This window comes from Malus domestica, chromosome 02 (assembly GCF_042453785.1).
Source record: "Malus domestica chromosome 02, GDT2T_hap1".
NCBI lineage: Eukaryota > Viridiplantae > Streptophyta > Magnoliopsida > Rosales > Rosaceae > Malus > Malus domestica.
The window spans coordinates 33,269,650-33,288,283 of record NC_091662.1 but is presented as its reverse complement, the minus strand read 5'-3'; the positions used below and the strand labels follow the sequence as shown (position 1 = coordinate 33,288,283).

Genomic DNA, 18,634 nt, shown 5'->3' with positions numbered 1-18,634 from the left:
TACCTGAAAAACACAAACAAAACTACAACGGGAGCACACGAAACCAAACCCCTTTTAACACAAGGATCAACAAATCAATGACTAGATAACACAAAGTGAATAAAAGGATGATCCGAGGGGAAGAAAACGAAAACATGCCATTATTATCTGGGCAGTCCTGAGTCGCGTGGTCAGCAGTATTACAAATTCTACACTGCATCAAACTGGCTGCTCTTTTGACGAGACAAAGCCATTGTCCATGTTTTGGCTTCTAACTGACTCGCGGCACTGTTAAATGGTAGATACACATACAGTTGAGAGAGATATAAAACGATATAGATTCATCCAGGTAAATAAAAGGGTTAAATAACTTTGTGATCCCTGCATGCATATTAGTCTCCGTAAGCCAATTGGGTTGGAATACTAATTAAGCACAAGTAGTAGTCTGTTTGGGGGAGGGAGGGACTTACAGCAACCCTACATTTGTGTATCTTCGGGAGTTGTTGGGGGGAGTGGGGACTTACAATAACCCAACGTTTGTCACAGCAAGTCAAAGCCATGAATAATTTTAAGCACAGTATAGCTGTGATAGCGATCCGTAGATATAGATATGAAACTTGGTATAAATTTAAAATTTAATTTATACTAAAACCCATTTGAAATATTGTTCATATATATTGTTTATAATTACAGTGATTATATTTCGATTTTGACCTCTAAATTTGCGTTATTACATTTATGCCACTGACCAACAGACCAGGTATCCTTTTTGACATCTGGGATCGCACTCGCCCTTTCCTCCCTCAGTTCTTTCCTGGTCGACTTACCCTGCAACTAACATCATCAAGCTACTATCTTCAGAAAACCCTCAACTCCTCATCACCTTCGTTCTCGCCGAAGAGTGGCACGGTTTCTTTGAATCCGACCCAAAACCAGACAATACCCGATTACCTACCAAACCCTCCGATCACGGTCGCGTGAAATATTGTTTGGGGGGCGCCCGGGGGGGGGGGGGCACTCGGAAAATATAATAGATAATGAAACTTGGTACAAAAGAAAATCTAAAATTGTATAGGGGCATCTAATAATGTGTTGAAAATAAAATATGGAGTAAGAATAGAGAGAGATGAGAAAGATAATGAGAGGAGAAATTAGAGCATCATTTTTCATCTCATTAGAGTATTCTTAGAATTTACATAAAAAAAAGTCTTAACTAACATATTACATATACTAACCCAGAGATAAAATAATATTTTACAACATAAAATGCTTTATTAAAACGTCATATGATAAATATAGCTAAAAGTTCATTAAACACAAAAGTGAGAATCATGAACATATATATATGGCTAATTTTACCATAGATATTCGCAGTCTGAAACAATCAAAAGGGTCAAAGTCCTTCAATCGTAGTGTTCTTGATAAACTGTTTGATCCCTGCAATCAGACGCTCAGTTTCTGCGGCTGTGTCCGGGTCAGTGTCGACGGCAATCTTGTTCAGATAAAAGCTATGACTCACCCCCTCGTTGATTAGAAGCTCCACATCCTTGTCGGCCTTCTTCATGGCCTCAAAGTACTCCATTTCCGTGTCTACCATCAAGTCCTTGGAAGCAACGCAGAGAAGGAACGGCGGAAGCTTCAGATTATCCAACGGTGCGGCCTCGGGACCCATCGGACAAGTTATGGGATGGTTCTTGGTGGACCCCACTGGAAGGGCTAAATCTAAGAACTTGTCCACCATATCTAGGGTAAGGAAAGGTGACTGAGGTTGCTCCAACTCCGACTTGCTCCGCTCCGCTCGTACGAAACCGGGGTGGATTAAAATCCCGCCGGCAATTCTTAAGGGACTCAGGTCCGCAGTCCCCGCTTGAGCCGCCAAGTGGTGGACTATGTTCCCTCCGGTGCTATCCCCAATAAGGAACACTCGGTTAAAGTCTGCGTGGCTGAGGAGTGGCTCGTTTTGCTCGCCTCGAGCCAATGACCGGAGCCAAAGGAGAGCGGAATAGCCGTCGTCAATGGCAGCCGGGAGACGGTGCTCCGGTGCGAGCCTCTGATAGAGAGACGCTACAATGGCATTCGTGGAGCGAGATAGTTTAGTGTATATGTGGTAGTACATGTACCAATCAGCTTGACTCATGCAAAAGCCACCCCCGTGGAAATGGAGGATTATTGGTAGCTTGGTGTCGTCATCCTCCGGCTTTCGCTTCGGTAAATATAGTCGGATGCGAAGTCCAGATGATTTGCCGGCCACAACATCTTTTGTGGAAACTCCGTCGACAAATTCATCATGGGGCGCCACAGGCTCCACCATGAACTGGACCTCAGGAGGTCCAGTCCACCTACGATCGACTGAACCATCGTCAAAGACTCTTAGCCAACCAGACACCTCCTCGACTAGCCTTTTATTTTCACTGACCATGGTGATGGTAATATGGCAACTAGTTTAATTTACTCAAGAAATAAAAAGGTTGGAATGTGAGAGAGCTTGGATTAAACAACCAATTTATACGGGATATGCCATATGTGTGAACCCAAATGATAAGGAGGCTTATATACTATAGCGTATTATTAATTAGTTGAACATGTGACGCAAGGTTAACGTCAGCCATGTGAAGGGATTTTTTTTTTTGGGAGCCAGACCTGTGGAAGACACGCGTGCGTGGATGCGTGTTTCCGACAAGAGTGCAGTGCGGTAGGCGCACTAATGGAGTCCAGATAGGGGGCGACGTGGCTCATTCTATAGGCCGTTGGATCCAATGACTATTTTTTGGGCCTTTGAATTTCCAACTGTAAAAAAAAACTTGAAATCTAACCCCAATGGCTAGATGACATGGCATAATCTGGACTGTTTTATTTTTTATCAACGGTCTAAGTTTTTTGGATTAGAAAATGAAAAGAAAAAAACAGAAATGTTACCATTGGGCACATGTCAAAATCTAGGCTATGGAATTTCAAAATTTTTGTAGTCTAATGATCCAGATTAGTTAAGTTAATAAAAATTATTAAAAAATATATATATCTAACCATTATCCTCCGCCTTACACCACATTGCAATATTTGCAATTACTTTCAACTAATCTTTCTTACAAAATTTTCACATACTTATGCTTGCAAATAAACTTAAAAATCTATTCACAAAATTGTATTCAAATTTAAAAATCCTATTCAAAATTAAAAATAAGTTATTTTTATTATTTTATAAAAAAAATATTTTAATACAAATTGCCTAATTATTCAATTTAAGAATAGAGTTTGTATTCAGGGAATTGAATTCTCTATTGCCCAGATGACTTTTTAGGGGTGAAACTGCTCTTATGTTGAATCATTTGGCGAATCTGAGTTGACACCGATGGACTTGCTCTAGCGAATCTGCTTCTTCTATGTTCAATCTTCTTCTTGTCCAACCGAAGTTTTTCTTCGTCTATCTTCATGGCTTAATTTTTAATTTGTCTGCCGTTTGGGATTTCTGGGTTTTTTGATATTTTTAATGCAGACCCCAATCTACATGCAATTTTTTTGCCATTTTTCATGTGCATCCGAATGCTAGATTTTGAAGAGTGGATTTCAATCAATCGGGATCATGTTTCCTGGAAATTAAAAAGTTTTCGGATTTGGAGCTTGGATTGTAGTGTTCTTCAGTAAGAGGTGGGTTTTACTAGATTGGAAGGTTCATCAATGGGGTTTACTGGTGGGAAAGATGATGTAGAAAGGAAGAAAACGACCTGGGTTTTCTTTTTTAATTTTTTTTTAATTTGGTCCGAGCAATGAACGAAAAGGGATAGCAATCTAAAAATCTCTTATCTGGTACAATCTACAATACTTATTAAATAGTCAAATTTTAGTCTGATATTACTCTAAAACTCTAACTAATTCAATCAGTATTATCAGATAACAAATTATTATATCTAACTAAAATAGTAAGTATAATCTGAACTGTCATCGAACCCTGTGACATATTATTGTGTTTTGACCGCATATAATCAGACGTGTTTTTGTTCAGGAACTTTAACGAAAATCTTTTGGTACTGTTCATTTAAAAAAAAAAAATCATATTTTTACATTGAAAATTAGTTTTAATACTATTCACTTTGTTCTTTATTTTATCATTATCGTTAAAATTTAAAATTTTCAAATTCTTTTTATTAGTGTTTTTTGTTTTTTGTTTTTTTTCATAAAAATGTTTAGAAAATATAAAAGAGGAGAACGTGGCAATAGTTTAAACTTTCGGAGTAGTATTAAACATTTTTCAGTACAGATTTGACAAATCATCAACCCAGACATAGACTTATGTCCCAGAATAAGCTGAAGGATAGATAAGGACATTCAGCATGGCAATGATGGTGGGCTGCTGCCACTTGTGCTGGTTGTGCATGGCAGACCGATCTCATCCATTAAAAATTAAAACGGCAAAGCTACGGGCAAAATGTTCCGGTGAACAGAACTCTTCAAAATTTTTATCGGTCTGTTACACTATCAAGTTAACTGCTAATTTTTCACATGATAGGGGAATCATTTGCTTAAACGAATTTTTGGATTGATGCTAATTTTATTTAAACTACTAGAATGGAAACATTGTATGAGATGTGGCTATGAAAGTCACTCCTTTGAAAACTTCTATTTTTTATGAGGCAAATGATGGTGAACTCTTGCACGTAAAAATCTTAAAGGGTTCGTTGATAATCATTCTTTTCTAGTTTTTAGTCTCACTTTATACTGTTTTTGTGTTTTTTTCTTTTGATTGTTGAAACTTGAGAAAAGTTAGAACGACTAAATTTTATAAATCATATTAGCATATGGGCACACATAAAGTGTGTGAGAATTTATATATATTTTTTTTTTTGAAATAGAAGGAGAGAGGAAGAGAGTGATAGAGAATATGGGAGCAGAACAATTTTTTTAATTTTTTTAATTAGAGATATGTTAGGATTACATGTAGGTGAAGCTTTGAAAAAAAAAAACAAAATTTGGTTGTATGAAATTACATTTTTATCTCATATTTCTTATTCATGTTCTATTTTAATTAGAAGGTTTTATTTGTAGATTTAATTTAAAATTTTAATCTCCAAGGTGCATATCGACTTGGCCATTACATAAGACTAGAAAGATAGTGCATATCATTTTATTTATAAATCTAGAATTCCTAATTTTTCCCTTTTAGTTGACTTGGCCATTACATAAGACTAGAAAGATAGTGCATGTCGATTCATCAAATCACTTAGTAAGAGGGGGTTTGTGGAGCAAAGAATAATCTGTAAAATTATGGAATAAACTTTTATTCATTATTATCGAGAATGCCCTTAATAATTAGTGATACTCAATTTTATTCTACTATCCGTTCAACTACCAAAAAGCCTTAAACTGCAGACTACAACTTTCTCAAATTCTGCTGTCAAAGACAATGAGATAATGACAAATAAATTAAATGTAGAAAACAGATTCCTACCTTTAATCTTTCCGGGTAGAAGACATCTCCTTTGTTAATTTGTTCAAAGAAATAAAAATCTCGAAAGATATTCTTAGGATATTATTAATTTAATAATATCTTAACGATTGTTCTTAAGTATTTTTAAGATATTTCAGCATCCTAAAAATAATTTCTTATTGCATCTAACAAATGACACACTCCAACCAATCAGACACATAGCATGGAAAATAGGGTTGAGTTCGAAAAACCGAAAACTGAAAAAATCGGATTGAAAGCCAAACTGTAATTGAAATAAACGAATCGAAGAAAAAACCGAACCAAAATGAAAAAACTGAACCAAATCGAAATGGTCTGGTTCAGTTTCGGAACTGAACGGAAGTTATATAAAAGACGATGTTGTTTTTACCCTACTAAGAAAACAATCGATTTTCTTTCTTTCTGAAATTAACCCTACTTCGTTCAGTTCGTTGTGAGAGTCCCTCACAGCACCTTCCCTCATCCTCTCCTCTTCCTGTGTACCTTCTCAATCCCAGCTCACTCACGCCTTAGCCCAGCGGTCAGAATCGCTCTCCCTCAGTCCTCCCTCGCGACCTGCGAGCTTCCTCTCGACCCTTTCGACATCCCAGATCCAACCTCGATTCCAAAAGGTTAGTCATTCCGCTCACTTTTCTGTTCATTCAAATTAGAGAATCATATAAAAGTAGCAGCGATTTATCCGTTTTAATTTTCTGTTCTATTTATTTGTTCATTCAACTCGAACGATATGAATTATTAATTTTTCCTCCTATAAAAGTAGCATCGTGTTAACCAATCTCGAAGGGTTGTATTGAAATTTAAAGACTTGGGAATGGGGTAGAGGGAGGGATTCATTTGGAAGGATTCATTTTTATTGAAATTTGAAAAGACCTGTTCCAGTTGTAGGTGATGGCTTAGTAATCAAATAATTGATATTTGATAGGTTCATCATTGACTATTGGTGGTAACTGAGGACAGCTTAGTAATCATTCAAATTTGTTTACCAATCCAATAGGAAGGCTCCGTTGATCTTTTAAAAGTTGAGAAGTGGCCAAGAAAGGTTGGACAGGTTGTGTTTTACATTGATTCATTTTCCTCGTGTGTTTGGATTAAAATAACATCCATATGTTTCCATATTCTTGTTTTATATGAATGACGTTAATATATATATATATATATATATATATATATATATAGATGTTTCTGTTTAACAGAATCTCCTTGTGAAGAAGCTATTAAACATTACTAAGAATTGTATTGTAAGAGTGTTGATTTGTCGTATAATACTTGATTGATTATATGTATGTATATGTATGTATCTGTTTTTCACAATCTCTTTTTGGGGAGTGCGAACTTCAATATTTTAGCTCTTTTGAGTTGATCTCATTATATTTGTGTTATGTTGTCCCTTAGACCGCCTAGGTGTTGAACTTGAAAGCTTGAAGAGAAGAAGTATGTGCAAGACATGGGATCTTGAATTTTTATTTGAATTTATGATTTTAGGTAGAATGTTTATTTTAAGTGAAATATTTTTTTTGAAGTTTGGACTTTAGAATGTTTATTTTAGCCTTGTAGGTATGGCATACTTGAACTTTGATGTTTATTTTTTTTGAAATTTGCTTTGACATAAAAAAAACAAAAAAACAAAAAAATGTATGAGGAATAGCCTCAAAGAAAAATTCTTAATTTGTTTACTCCAACTTGGCAAAAGGATATGTTTGTCAAAGTGTTTGAGCAAAGATTTAAATAAAAATTCTTAATCGGTTTACTCCAACTTGGCAACAAGGTGACACAGGCGATAAATATTGAATTTTATACTTATAGAGTGGTCATTCTTGCACTGGATTCCAAGCGTCTTATTATTGTTGGAATAGAATCTCGTATAAAATATGACAACATTCATCAGTTTCTCAAGAACAATAGGCCTCCTGGTACATTGGCCGAAAACATGCCAAATAAAAAAGTGCACGATATGTTGGATGAGAAGGAACCAAGCTCCACATGTATACACACACACACACATGTTTTTCTTGTTTCACTGATCACTCATTTGTAAATTGCCTTTTCTTTTTTTGTTTGTACTTCTTAAACTCATGTAGCGAATGCCAACACAACACCGTATATGGTAGCGATATTGACAGATGACTACATAAGAAAAAACAACATGGAACATATTTCACATTTGTTTTTTTGGATTCTCCTGAGAGATATGAAATAGATTTTTATTCTAAATTGTACAATGTAAATCCAATTAATTTTAATAATTTTGTTGTTTCTTGTTTTTGTGAAGAAACCTGAGATTTATCCAGTTAGATACTTTGAACTAATACGAAAAATTGAGGACCATAGAACCATTGGCTTCGGAAGACATGGAGTGGATGTTTTTTTAGAGCAAAGTAATAATTTCTTAGTGATGACAGTTTTGTTTTTCTTAGGTTATAGTGGATCAAAACCTTAAGGACTAAGAAGTTCGTTCATTGGTCTCAATACAATATTGTATTGTTGGAAACTGATGATTCATATTTTATAGGAGATTCTAGTCACTTGGAATCCAGTCCAAGAATGACTCATCCATCAACATAAAATCCAATGTTTATTGTCCTTAACATCCTGATGCTAAGTTAGAGTAAATAGATTAAGAATTTTTCTACAAGGCTTCCTTGAACACTAGATAAACATATCATATTGGTAAGTTAGAGTAAATAAACTAAAAATTTGTGTTTAATGCTTCCTTAAACACATAATAAACATATAATGTTCCTAAGTTAAGAGTAATTAAGCTAAGAGCTTTTCTTTAAGGCTTTTTCTCAAACACATCGTAGACAAATTTTGTTTTTTTCTAATCAAAGCAAATTATGATGAAAGGCCAAAAGGCAGCTACCAGATGTCAACCATAACAAAGATACAACCAATTACAACAACGAAGAGATCAAAACTTAAACAACCTGCTCCAAAGTAGATAAAACCAATTTGTGAACATGAAATTTTCCTGAAACAAACGAGACAAGAACACGTGCACAAAATAATATATGTATTTGATGATTTTGGATTACAATCTCTCTCAAATTTGATCATCTGATTCGATCTCCGTAAGGTGTTGATTTGTGGATGTGCGATTGATCCAAAGGGCCGTTGGGCTTGATCTAAGGATGAACGTTCTTCAAGGGCCGTGGGCTTGATCTTGAAGGTGGATTTGAGCGGATCTTCAAGGAGCCGTTGGGGCTTGATCTTGAGGATGAGCGTTTTTTCAAGGGCCGTTGAGTCTTGATCATGAATAACGGTAATGAATGGATCTTCAAGGATTTTTGGGCTTGATGTTGAAGAACAATGATTGACGGATATTCAAGGGCTTTTGGGCTTGATCTTGAATAACGGTGATGAACGGACCTTTAAAGGCTTTTGGGCTTTGATCTTAAAGGACGGTTGGATGTGTGGATTTGTCGACGTTGTTGATCCAAAGGACCGTTGGGGCTTGATCTTAGGATGAACGAATGATGAACGATGAACACTTTCTTCAAGGGCCGTCGGGGCTTGATCTTGAATTGGTGGAAGTTCTTCAAGGGCTTTTAGGGCTTGATCTTGAATTTGTGGAAGTTCTTCAAAGGGCCGTTGGGGCTTGATCTTGAAGGTGGATGATTGTTGATCCAAGGGCCGTCGGGGCTTGATCTTGGAAGAACGATGAACGAAGAACGAAGAGGGCTTTCTTGATTCTTCGGGAACCTGGATGCTTGAGAGCTTCGAAGTTTCAGAGCTTGAGAGCTTCAAGGTTTTGGTGTCATATGAATTGGTTCCCCGAAATGAATGAAATTGGCTTCTATTTATAGAATTTTCCAAGGCCTAATATTGAATATAATATTCCAGATGACATAAGTCGTTTCTGCCAGGTGTTGACACGTGTCCTGTTTGATGACTTTTCCGACTCATTTCAATTTTTCGTCAAGTCACACGCTACATGTAAAATTTATGTAATACATAAGCGTTGAAACTTTGATTTATCGGTCAACATTTATTTACCAAAATTTCGATGTCTACAAATGCCCCCACTTCAAGGCGCGTCGTATACATGTGCTTGTCACGTGTAGGAGATACGTTTTGAAGTCCCTTAATGTAGATGTCGATCTAAGGGCCGTCGAGGCTTGATCTTGAATTGGGTTGGAGATTTCTTCAAGGACCGTTGAGGCTTGATCTTGAAGGTTGAAAATTTCTTCAAGGGTCGTCGAGGCTTGATCTTGAAGGTTGAAATTGGAGCTTCATGTGGTAGATGATCTTTGGCTTTGACAGTGGATGAATTGGCACGTATTTGTTTTTTGTGCTTTGTTGACTTTCCACAGTTTTGATCTTGAACTGGGTTGGAGGATTTTCTGGATTCCTCCAATTGTTGACTTTCCTCAGCTTATTCTTGAACTGGATTTGATTCAAGGGTGGTGGACGATTGATCTTGAATCGGACTTGTGATTTCCTCAAGGGCCGTCGAGGCTTGATCTTGAATTTGGCTGGAAGCTTCTTCAAGGGCCGTTGAGGCTTGATTCTTGAAGGTTGACTCGAACACATGGCAAGCAGGCACGAGGTGAAGGTGATGACTTGTTGTTTTGTTCAATCTTTCTAATTCACACATGAGCAGTTTGGTCAACGGTATGATTTTCAAGATTGATGGGCTTTTTTTCCAGTTGGTGACTTGATCTTTAAGGATTTGATTCAAGGGTGGTGAATCGGCACGTGCAGCCCACAACGCCTAGCGAGTTGACCTAAGAATTTAAGGGTCAAAACGAGTCCTCCACCAGAGTGATTGCAACCCTGATGATATGAGATACTTTTGATTTTGAAGAAGTAGCGGATGAATCGGCACATGCTTTGTTGTGCTTGTCTCCACATGCTTCAATGTATCATTTTCCCTTACCTTATATGTTCTTCTGGCAGATGTGGTAAACGAAGAGGAAGCATAAGATGTTGAAGATGAGTATTCGAGAACACGGCTAGGTGAGCAATTAGGGAAGGGTTCCAGGCAGTCGGTTCCAGATCGGAAGATTGATACCAAGTGCTGGTTGATTGCTTTATTTCTCATTGTCCCGCAAGTAAGAAAAAGGACAAAGAAAAGGACAGAGAGAAATCATGATTTGAAATACTCTTGCTTTCGAAGAAGTGGCGATTTGATAGCGTTGCACAGCGAGACTTTGCTCTTTGGCGATGGTGCCGTCAATATGTTGTTGAAGCTTCTCGAGCTCTTGGATTCAACTCAGACCCCTTCTTTCTCTCTAATTTTTCAACTCGGACTCCTTCTGCTGAGTTGATTGTGCATGCCGCATTTCCTTATTTGTTCTCCAGGCAGATGTGGTAGCTTCTTGAGTTCCTCAACTCAGACTCCTTCTGCTGAGTTGACTGTGTAGGCTGCATTCTTCTCTGTTTGTTTCTTATGCATGTTGTCTCCACATGCTGCAAGGTATCATTTTCACTTACCTTATCTGTTCTCGAGGCAAATGTGGCATCTTCTTCGGAAGTACATCAGCAGCTGAAGACAAGTACTCGAGAGCAATACCAGGTAAACAACCAGGCAAAGGTTCCAGGTAGTCGATTCCTTACCCGAGTTTGAGTGGAGGTTTCGGCATATTGCTTTCTTTATCCTTGTCTTTGCAGGTAAGAACAAGGACAAAGGAAAGGACATAGAGAAAGCATGATATGAGATACTCTTACTTTTTACCCTAGTGATATGAGATACTTCTGCTTTGGTGTCATTTATTTGCAGATGTACCTCAAGGAATAAGGAATAATGAGTGACTCGATAAGCTTTGTTAGGAAGGCATTCTCAGAGATGAAGAAAGGTTCTGTATGTTTGCCTTGTTATGGATGGTGAATGTGGATAGTTATAGGAAGTGCTTTAATACCTGTAGAGGTACTATTCTTTCACTCGTGTCGGTAACCATTGAGTGATTGATCAGTATCACTTCACGTGCTTTCTTCTTCATCAGAAATCTTCGACAAATTGTCTGTAATTTTCGCCAAGCTGAGTGTGCATGTGACAGGTGTTGACGAGGCTGAAAAAGACTAGCACCTCTTCGATATCTGGGATTGGCGCTTCGACAAATTGCCCATGATTTCCGCAAAGTTGAGTTTGCGTGTGACGGGTGCTGACGTGTCTGGGAAAGCAAGTGCCTCTTCGATTTCTGAGCTTGCCTCTTCGATTTCTGAGCTCCGTCTAGTGCTGATTTTTATAGAGGCACACAGTTCGTTTCAAAGCACACTTGAATTTTCGCTTGTAGAAACTCCTTTCTTGCATTTCTAAGATCTTGATTTGTCCGACCTCTTCTTTCTTCAACACCTTTGAAAATGTCTGGACCCTCCGACCGTCGTTTTGACTTGAACCTTGGTGAAGAGGCAGTCCTGCCTTCTCCAGACAATATATGGCGCCCATCCTTCATATCCCTTACTGGTCCTTTTACCGTTTGGGATTCGGTGGTGAAGAATGATATGACCGCTGCGGTGATGGCCAGAAACCTTATCACTCCCAAAGATAACAGACTACTTTCCAAACGGTCTGATGAGTTGGCTGTTAAGGATTCTCTGGCTCTCAATGTTTAGTGTGCAGGTTCTGTGTCTAATATGGCCCAACGTCTATTTGCTCAAACCCGTCAAGTTGAATCATTGGTGGCTGAAGTGATAAGTCTCAAACAGGAGATTAGAGGGCTTAAGCATGAGAATAAATAGTTGCACAGGCTCGCACATAACTATGCTACAAACATGAAGAGGAAGATTGACCAGATGTAGGAATCTGATGGTCAGATTTTACTTGATCATCAGAGGTTTGTGTGTTTGCTCCAAAAACAGTTACCTTCGTCTTCTGGGGCTGTACCGCGTAATGAAGCTCCAAATGATCAACCTCCGACTCATCTTCTTCCTGGAGTTCCGCCGAGTGATGAGGCTTCACACGAGTAACCTTCGTGAAGGCTCCATCCTGTTTGCTCTTTTTTTTTTACTGATGTAAAATGTACATTTCTGCAAATTTTCAGAGAAATCAATAAATGAGGCTTTCTTCATTCAATATATATATATATATATATATCACCTGGTGCTGATCCACCATTCATTTTATATATATATATATATATTTCTTTTCTTTTACATGGTGCATCTGTATATATTTCACATGGTGCTGATCCACCATTCATTTATATATATATATATATATATATATATATATTTTTTTTTTTTTTTTCTTTTCTTTTACATGGTGCCAGATGCACAATCCATGATATATATATACATATATATAGTTTGCACATGGTGCCAGAAGTACCAAAGGACTTTATGATTTTTTATATTACTATTTTTTCACATGGTGTCGTCCACCATCATTTTTTAATTTTAATTTTTTGCTTTCGGTGGTGTTCACACCCACCACCATCATGAACCCTTCAACTTTTATTTTATTATATTTTTTATTATATATACATATATATATATTTTTTTTCTTTCTTTAGATATGGTGCTTTGCAGGGGTGGAACTTGACGGAGCAGCGAAGTTGAAGCCTGAGGAGGCAAGAGACGGATGAGGTTTCTGGGTGTGAGTTGACAAACTTTGGTTTTGTCAATCACATTCGGAGGCAGCAGCCATGGCGGAGGTGCAGATGCAGTGGAGGATTTTCAACAACCATGTAGGGTCTGGCCTTGATGATGAAGACGGAGAAGGATGAGGGTGACCTTGATCGGGTTGCGGTATACGCGGGTGTTTGATACGGAAGAGCAGCATGCTGGCAATTTGGAGTTGGTGTGGTGGGAGATTAAGTACTGTGGCTGACGGTGCTACCACGGAAGGTGCGAAAACAGCTGGTCCTGGAGTAAACGACGCCATTGTTGTGCGTCTAAGAGAGACGGAGAGAGAAGATAGAGTAAAGCAGAATGAGAGAAGAAGATAGGCGCGGCGAATCAACGGACGAAGGTACGGGACTCGCCAGTGATGATGATGATGAATCGGACGGCACGGCAATAGCAGAGACGGCGGAGGTGCTCCGAGGGAGTGCAGGAAACACAGATGGTGACGGAGCGAACGCCAAGGCCGTGAGTGGTGGGGACTTGAGAGCAGCAAATTTGGCAGAGAGGTCGTTGCTGATGACTGCCTTTATTTCCTCATCCACCTGAATGGAAATGGTCCGATTATATTTGGAATTGGAGGCGGAAGTATCAGCAGAGAAACACGGCGTTGCCCTGGCCCATTTCGACTCTGCAACTTCTAGCTGCTGATGGTGATGGGTTCATAGCCCAAGACATTTGGTTCCAAAACTTAGCTGGGCCAGCAAGGCACCAAACTGTTGCACTCCGGGTTGGGGCAGATTCGACTGCACTTGGGCTTCATTTTGGATGGGCTGCTTTGAGCAATGCTGCAATAAATGAGAAATGGGCCTGATTTGTGAGCATTGGACTTGATCGCGGATTGGGCTTGTGGCTTATGGCTTGAGCCTTTTGTTGCTGCTGGGCCGAGACACTCATACATATATTATTTCTTTTTCTTTTCTTTTGTTTTTGTTTTTTTGTTTTTGTTTTTGTTTTTGTTTTGTTTTGTTTTTTGTTTTGTTTTTTTTGTTTTGTTTTGTTTGTTTTTTTTTTGTTTTGTTTTTTTCGTTTTTTTGTTTTGTTTTGTAAATACATAATAACATATGTATTCATTTCAATTTTTTTTCTTTTGTAATAAAATTGACTTTCTTTAATAAAACATTTATTTTTTATTTTGATATGATTGAACTCGAAATTGAATGTTTGAGTTGCCTACGTACCATTCCAAAGAAGAGATCGAGTCATAACATAGTTCAAATACAATTTTTTTTGGATTTTTTTTTGTGCCATACGCAGTTTAGGCTCTTGCGGGCAAGGAGCTTTGGTTCGTGCAGTTTAGGCTCGTGCGAACAAGGAGCTTTGGTTGTCGCCTTTTATGCTCGTGCGGACCAGGAGCATTGGTTCGTGCAGTTTAGGCTCGTGCGAACAAGAAGCTTGTGAATTTGTCAAACGATCTTGGAGAGGCATTCCTTGCAATCCTCATAGCAAGAAGTCTTGACCGAGTGATTGAAGAAGTCTTCGGGGAGGAAATCGCGCATTGTGATGGGGATGGATGATCTTTGTGTCAAAGTTTCATCATCCTCAACATTTTCACATCGCTTCGAAGGTTGACGAGAGCTGCTTTGCCCATTTTCCGATTGGTGACCTTGTGGAGGAGACATATGCTTCTTGTGCAATTTCTTCGAAGTAACATGAATCCATCCCTTAACTTTACTTTGCTTGATCGGCATGGTTTTAGAGCATGCCCCCAGCGATTGAGGTGTGAGTCGACAGAGTCATAAGTGATGGTGGTATAATTTGACTTCACCGCATCGTCAAGATCTAGCTCAGTGATTCCTTTCTAAGCCAGCTTCATGATGAGATCTTTCAGTACGAAGCACTTTTCCGTTGGATGACTGATGAAACGGTGGAATTTACAGTACCTTGGACTGTTAGTATGATTCATCTTTTCCGGCCGTCTGCACTCAAGTAAGTCGATCACCTTTTTGTCAAGCAAGTCTTTTAACATGGCAACTACATCAGAGTCGGGGAATGGATAAGTCTTCTCCTCGAGCTCCTTTAAAGTGCGTTTACGCATCTCTTGATCACGAAAAGCTTCGGCTTGAATCGCCTTGCCTCGTGTAGAGATTTTGATAGGAGCTGTGTTGACCGTCATTGCTTCCTTGGTAGGTTTCCATGCAGCCTTCTCCACCTTTGTCCCAAGAACTTTGTCGCTCTTGTAGTCGACGATCGGTTCTTTCTTCCCATGATGGGCGATGCTTAACTCCATGTCATGGGTGCGGGTGGCTAACTCCTCAAAGGTCCGTGGTTGGATGCCTTGAAGGATGTAGTGTAATCCCTACTGCATACCTTGAACACACATCTCGATCGAGGAGGTCTCCGAAAGTCTGTCTTTGCAGTCGAGACTTAGAGTGTGCCATCGGTTGATGTAGTCCACGACTGGCTCATCTTTCCATTGCTTCGTACTTGTCAGCTCCAACATGCTTAAAGTGCGGCGGGTGTTGTAGAAGCGATTAAGGAATTCTCTTTCCAATTGCTCCCAGTTGTGGATAGACTCAGGCTCTAGGTCCGTAATCCACTCAAAGGCGTTTCCTTTTAGCGAGCGCACAAACTGCTTGGCGAGGTAGTCTCCCTCTGTCCCCGCGTTGTTGCAAGTTTCGACGAAATGTGCAACGTGTTGCTTTAGGTTTCCTTTTCCATTAAACTGCATGAACTTTGGTGGTTGATAACCCCTTGACATCTTCAGGGCATCAATCTTCTTGGAGTACGGCTTCGAGTAGAACAAGGAGGTATGTGAGCTCCTTTCGTGCTGTGCCTTGATGGTGTTGGTGATCATCTCTTGCAGCTGCTGGATAGAAATAGATCCCATGAGTGTCGCTGCTTGGTCTGGCTCCGGCTTCACATCGATCTTCTCCACCGGAGGCTTATCTTCTTCGCCAGCTCCTCTCTTTAGTGGATCATCCTCTTGGTCGGGGTTCTCGCCGTCTTGTGGCTCCAGTCGGCTGACGAGTGCAGCGATTTGCAAGTCTTTTTCTTCAACAATCCGTGTTAGCCTTACGATCGCTTTATTCATTTGAGCCAGTTGTTCTTCGAGGGAGGTAACGCCGATGGTCATAACTTGTGCAACCAATAGACATGGCTTTCATTTAGACATCCAGGATGCTGACGAAGAACGTCGTTGGCTGTTTTGGGACGTCATCTTCTGTGCCTCAGCGGCATGCTTCGGTGCCCCCAGCAAGGTCAGGTTGATGATAGACTCGCACATTTGATGCTCCCCTTGCTCCTTTAGCAGCACCAACTTTGAAGTGGCATGTTGAGGAGCGGTTGTGGCGCGAATGGATTGTTTGTTCGCGGAAGAAGTGCTCAGGATCATTCCCTTGGTGGTTGCGAGAACGGCTTGTCTCTTGCTTGATGCCATTGACTTTGAGGCGTGTTTGGATTCCTTGAACGAAGAAAGAGATGAGAGGTAGAGATTATCCCACCGGGCGTGCCAAATTTGTGAACACGAAATTTTCCTGAAACAAACAAGAAAAGAACACGTGCACAAAATAATATTTGTATTTAATGATTTTGGGTTACAATCTCTCTCAAATTTGATCATCTGATTCGATCTCCGTAAGTTGTTGATTTGTGGATGTGCGATTGATCCAAAGGGCCGTTGGGCTTGATCTAAGGATGAGCGTTCTTCAAGGGCCGTGGGCTTGATCTTAAAGGTGGATTTGAGCGGATCTTCAAGGAGCCGTTGGGGCTTGATCTTAAGGATGAGCGTTTTTTCAAGGGCCATTGAGGCTTGATCATGAATAACGGTGATAAACAGATCTTCAAGGGCTTTTGGGCTTGTACTTGAAAAATAATGATTGACGGATCTTCAAGGGCTTTTGGGCTTGATCTTGAATAACGGTGATGAACGGACCTTCAAGGGCTTTTGGGCTTTGATCTTGAAGGATGGTTGGATGTGTGGATTTGTCGACGTTGTTGATCCAAAGGACCGTTGGGGCTTGCCCTTAGGATGAACGGATGATGAACGATGAACACTTTCTTCAAGGGCCGTCGGGGCTTGATCTTGAATTGGTGGAAGTTCTTCAAGGGCCTTTGGGGCTTGATCTTGAATTGGTGGAAGTTCTTCAAAGGGCCGTCGGGGCTTGATCTTGAAGGTGGATGATTGTTGATCCAATGGCTGTCGGGGCTTGATCTTGGAAGAACGATGAACGAAGAACGAAGAGGGCTTTTTTGATTCTTCGGGAACCTGGATGCTTGAGAGCTTCAGAGTTTCAAAGCTTGAGAGCTTCAAGGTTTTAGTGTCATATGAATTGGTTCCTCGAAATGAATGAAATTGGCTTCTATTTATAGAATTTTTCAAGGCCTAATTTTGAATATAATATTTCAGATGACATAAGTCGTTTCTGCCAGGTGTTGACACGTGTCCTGTTTGATGACTTTTCCGACTCATTTCAATTTTTCGTCGAGTCACACGCTACGTGTAAAATTTATGTAATACATGAGCGTTGAAACTTTGATTTATCGGTCAACATTTATTTACCAAAATTTCGATGTCTACACAATTACAATAACGAAGAGACCAATAGCTAAACAACCAACTAGCTCCAAAAGCAGATAGAGATGAGACACCTAACAAGCCACACCCAAGCCTGAGAGACAACAGAAGGCTAAAAAAGGAGAATGAAATTTAGAAGAAAGCATTCTGCTTGACAAAGTCAGTCAGGACCATTCACCCAAAAAACGATACCAACGGAATACACAATCATTGACACAGTAATAATCCCACTTTTGACATAAATTTGTGAATGAAAAACCCTTTTGTTGCCAAGTGATTGTTGAGAACCTTGAGGTTAAAGGGGTTGAGAGGGTAGCTTTTATTATCAAAGGAATAGGCATAAAATATGGTCAAGAATAGGTGACTATAATTTTATTTATGTGTGTCCTGTGGAAGCTAAATAGAGTTTAAAAATTGTATTGTGAATCACTTTAGTGCTACGTTGCACATTAGAACTTACTTGTATCTGACTATGATATATGAATATCTAAATTGGTTAAAGTTGTACATGGTCATTATTTGTAAGTTGTTTTATGTATATATTTATAGTTGGTTAATATAGAGAGTATCATTGGATGCTATGTTGAATTACTTAGCAAAACAGTTATCGGACACTGTTTCACTAGCTAAGTGAACCAAAAAATTTCTATGGTCACTTGGTTAAAGTTATATGATAATTATTTGTAAGCTATATATATATATATTGAGTATTGTTGAGGATGCTACTAAAGAAGAACTAATGAAAAAGGCTTTAAATCTTTGTATTTTAATAAAAAAAAACCATCTACTAACTTTATTTAATGATAAGGACAAAAAAATTTAAAAAAAAAAATCCAACTTGTGTTGGGCGCGTCCCCCCGCCCTTCACTTCCTCCTTTCCACACTCCCATTTTTCTTCCATTGTCAGCTGCATTAAGAGATTTTTTTTTGCTTAGAATACGAAAAAACTTCAAATTGAATTACATTCTCCATTTTTATTTTGTGGTGTTCTTTTCCAGTAGTAGTCAAGATGACGAGAAATTTTTCAATGTGTCCGAACACAGGGTGCTACACCACGTATCTCTATACAAGTGGTGAGATTGTTGTTTTAAAAAATTAATAACATAAAAGTAAAAAAT

General features: G+C 39.0%; 1 protein-coding gene and 1 long non-coding RNA gene across 2 annotated transcripts; one reads left to right on the top strand and one right to left on the bottom strand.

Moving 5' to 3' along the window:
- Positions 1 to 1,118: 1,118 nt before the first annotated feature.
- Positions 1,119 to 2,483, bottom strand: LOC103407409 (carboxylesterase 15-like). The gene has a single exon (XM_008346339.4). The coding sequence runs from the start codon at positions 2,396 to 2,398 to the stop codon at positions 1,373 to 1,375; it is 1,026 nt and encodes a 341-aa protein (XP_008344561.2). The 5' UTR covers positions 2,399 to 2,483; the 3' UTR covers positions 1,119 to 1,372.
- Positions 2,484 to 5,637: 3,154 nt separating this feature from the next.
- LOC139190595 (uncharacterized) lies at positions 5,638 to 7,187 on the top strand. The gene is made up of 2 exons (XR_011574916.1): positions 5,638 to 6,051; positions 6,833 to 7,187. It is a non-coding gene; the product is annotated as an uncharacterized lncRNA (long non-coding RNA).
- Positions 7,188 to 18,634: the final 11,447 nt, after the last annotated feature.

What these genes read in the sequence shown, in the direction of transcription:
- LOC103407409 (XM_008346339.4), bottom strand. Translation starts at nt 2,398, where the DNA reads ATGGTCAGTGAAAATAAAAGGCTAGTCGAGGAGGTGTCTGGTTGGCTA.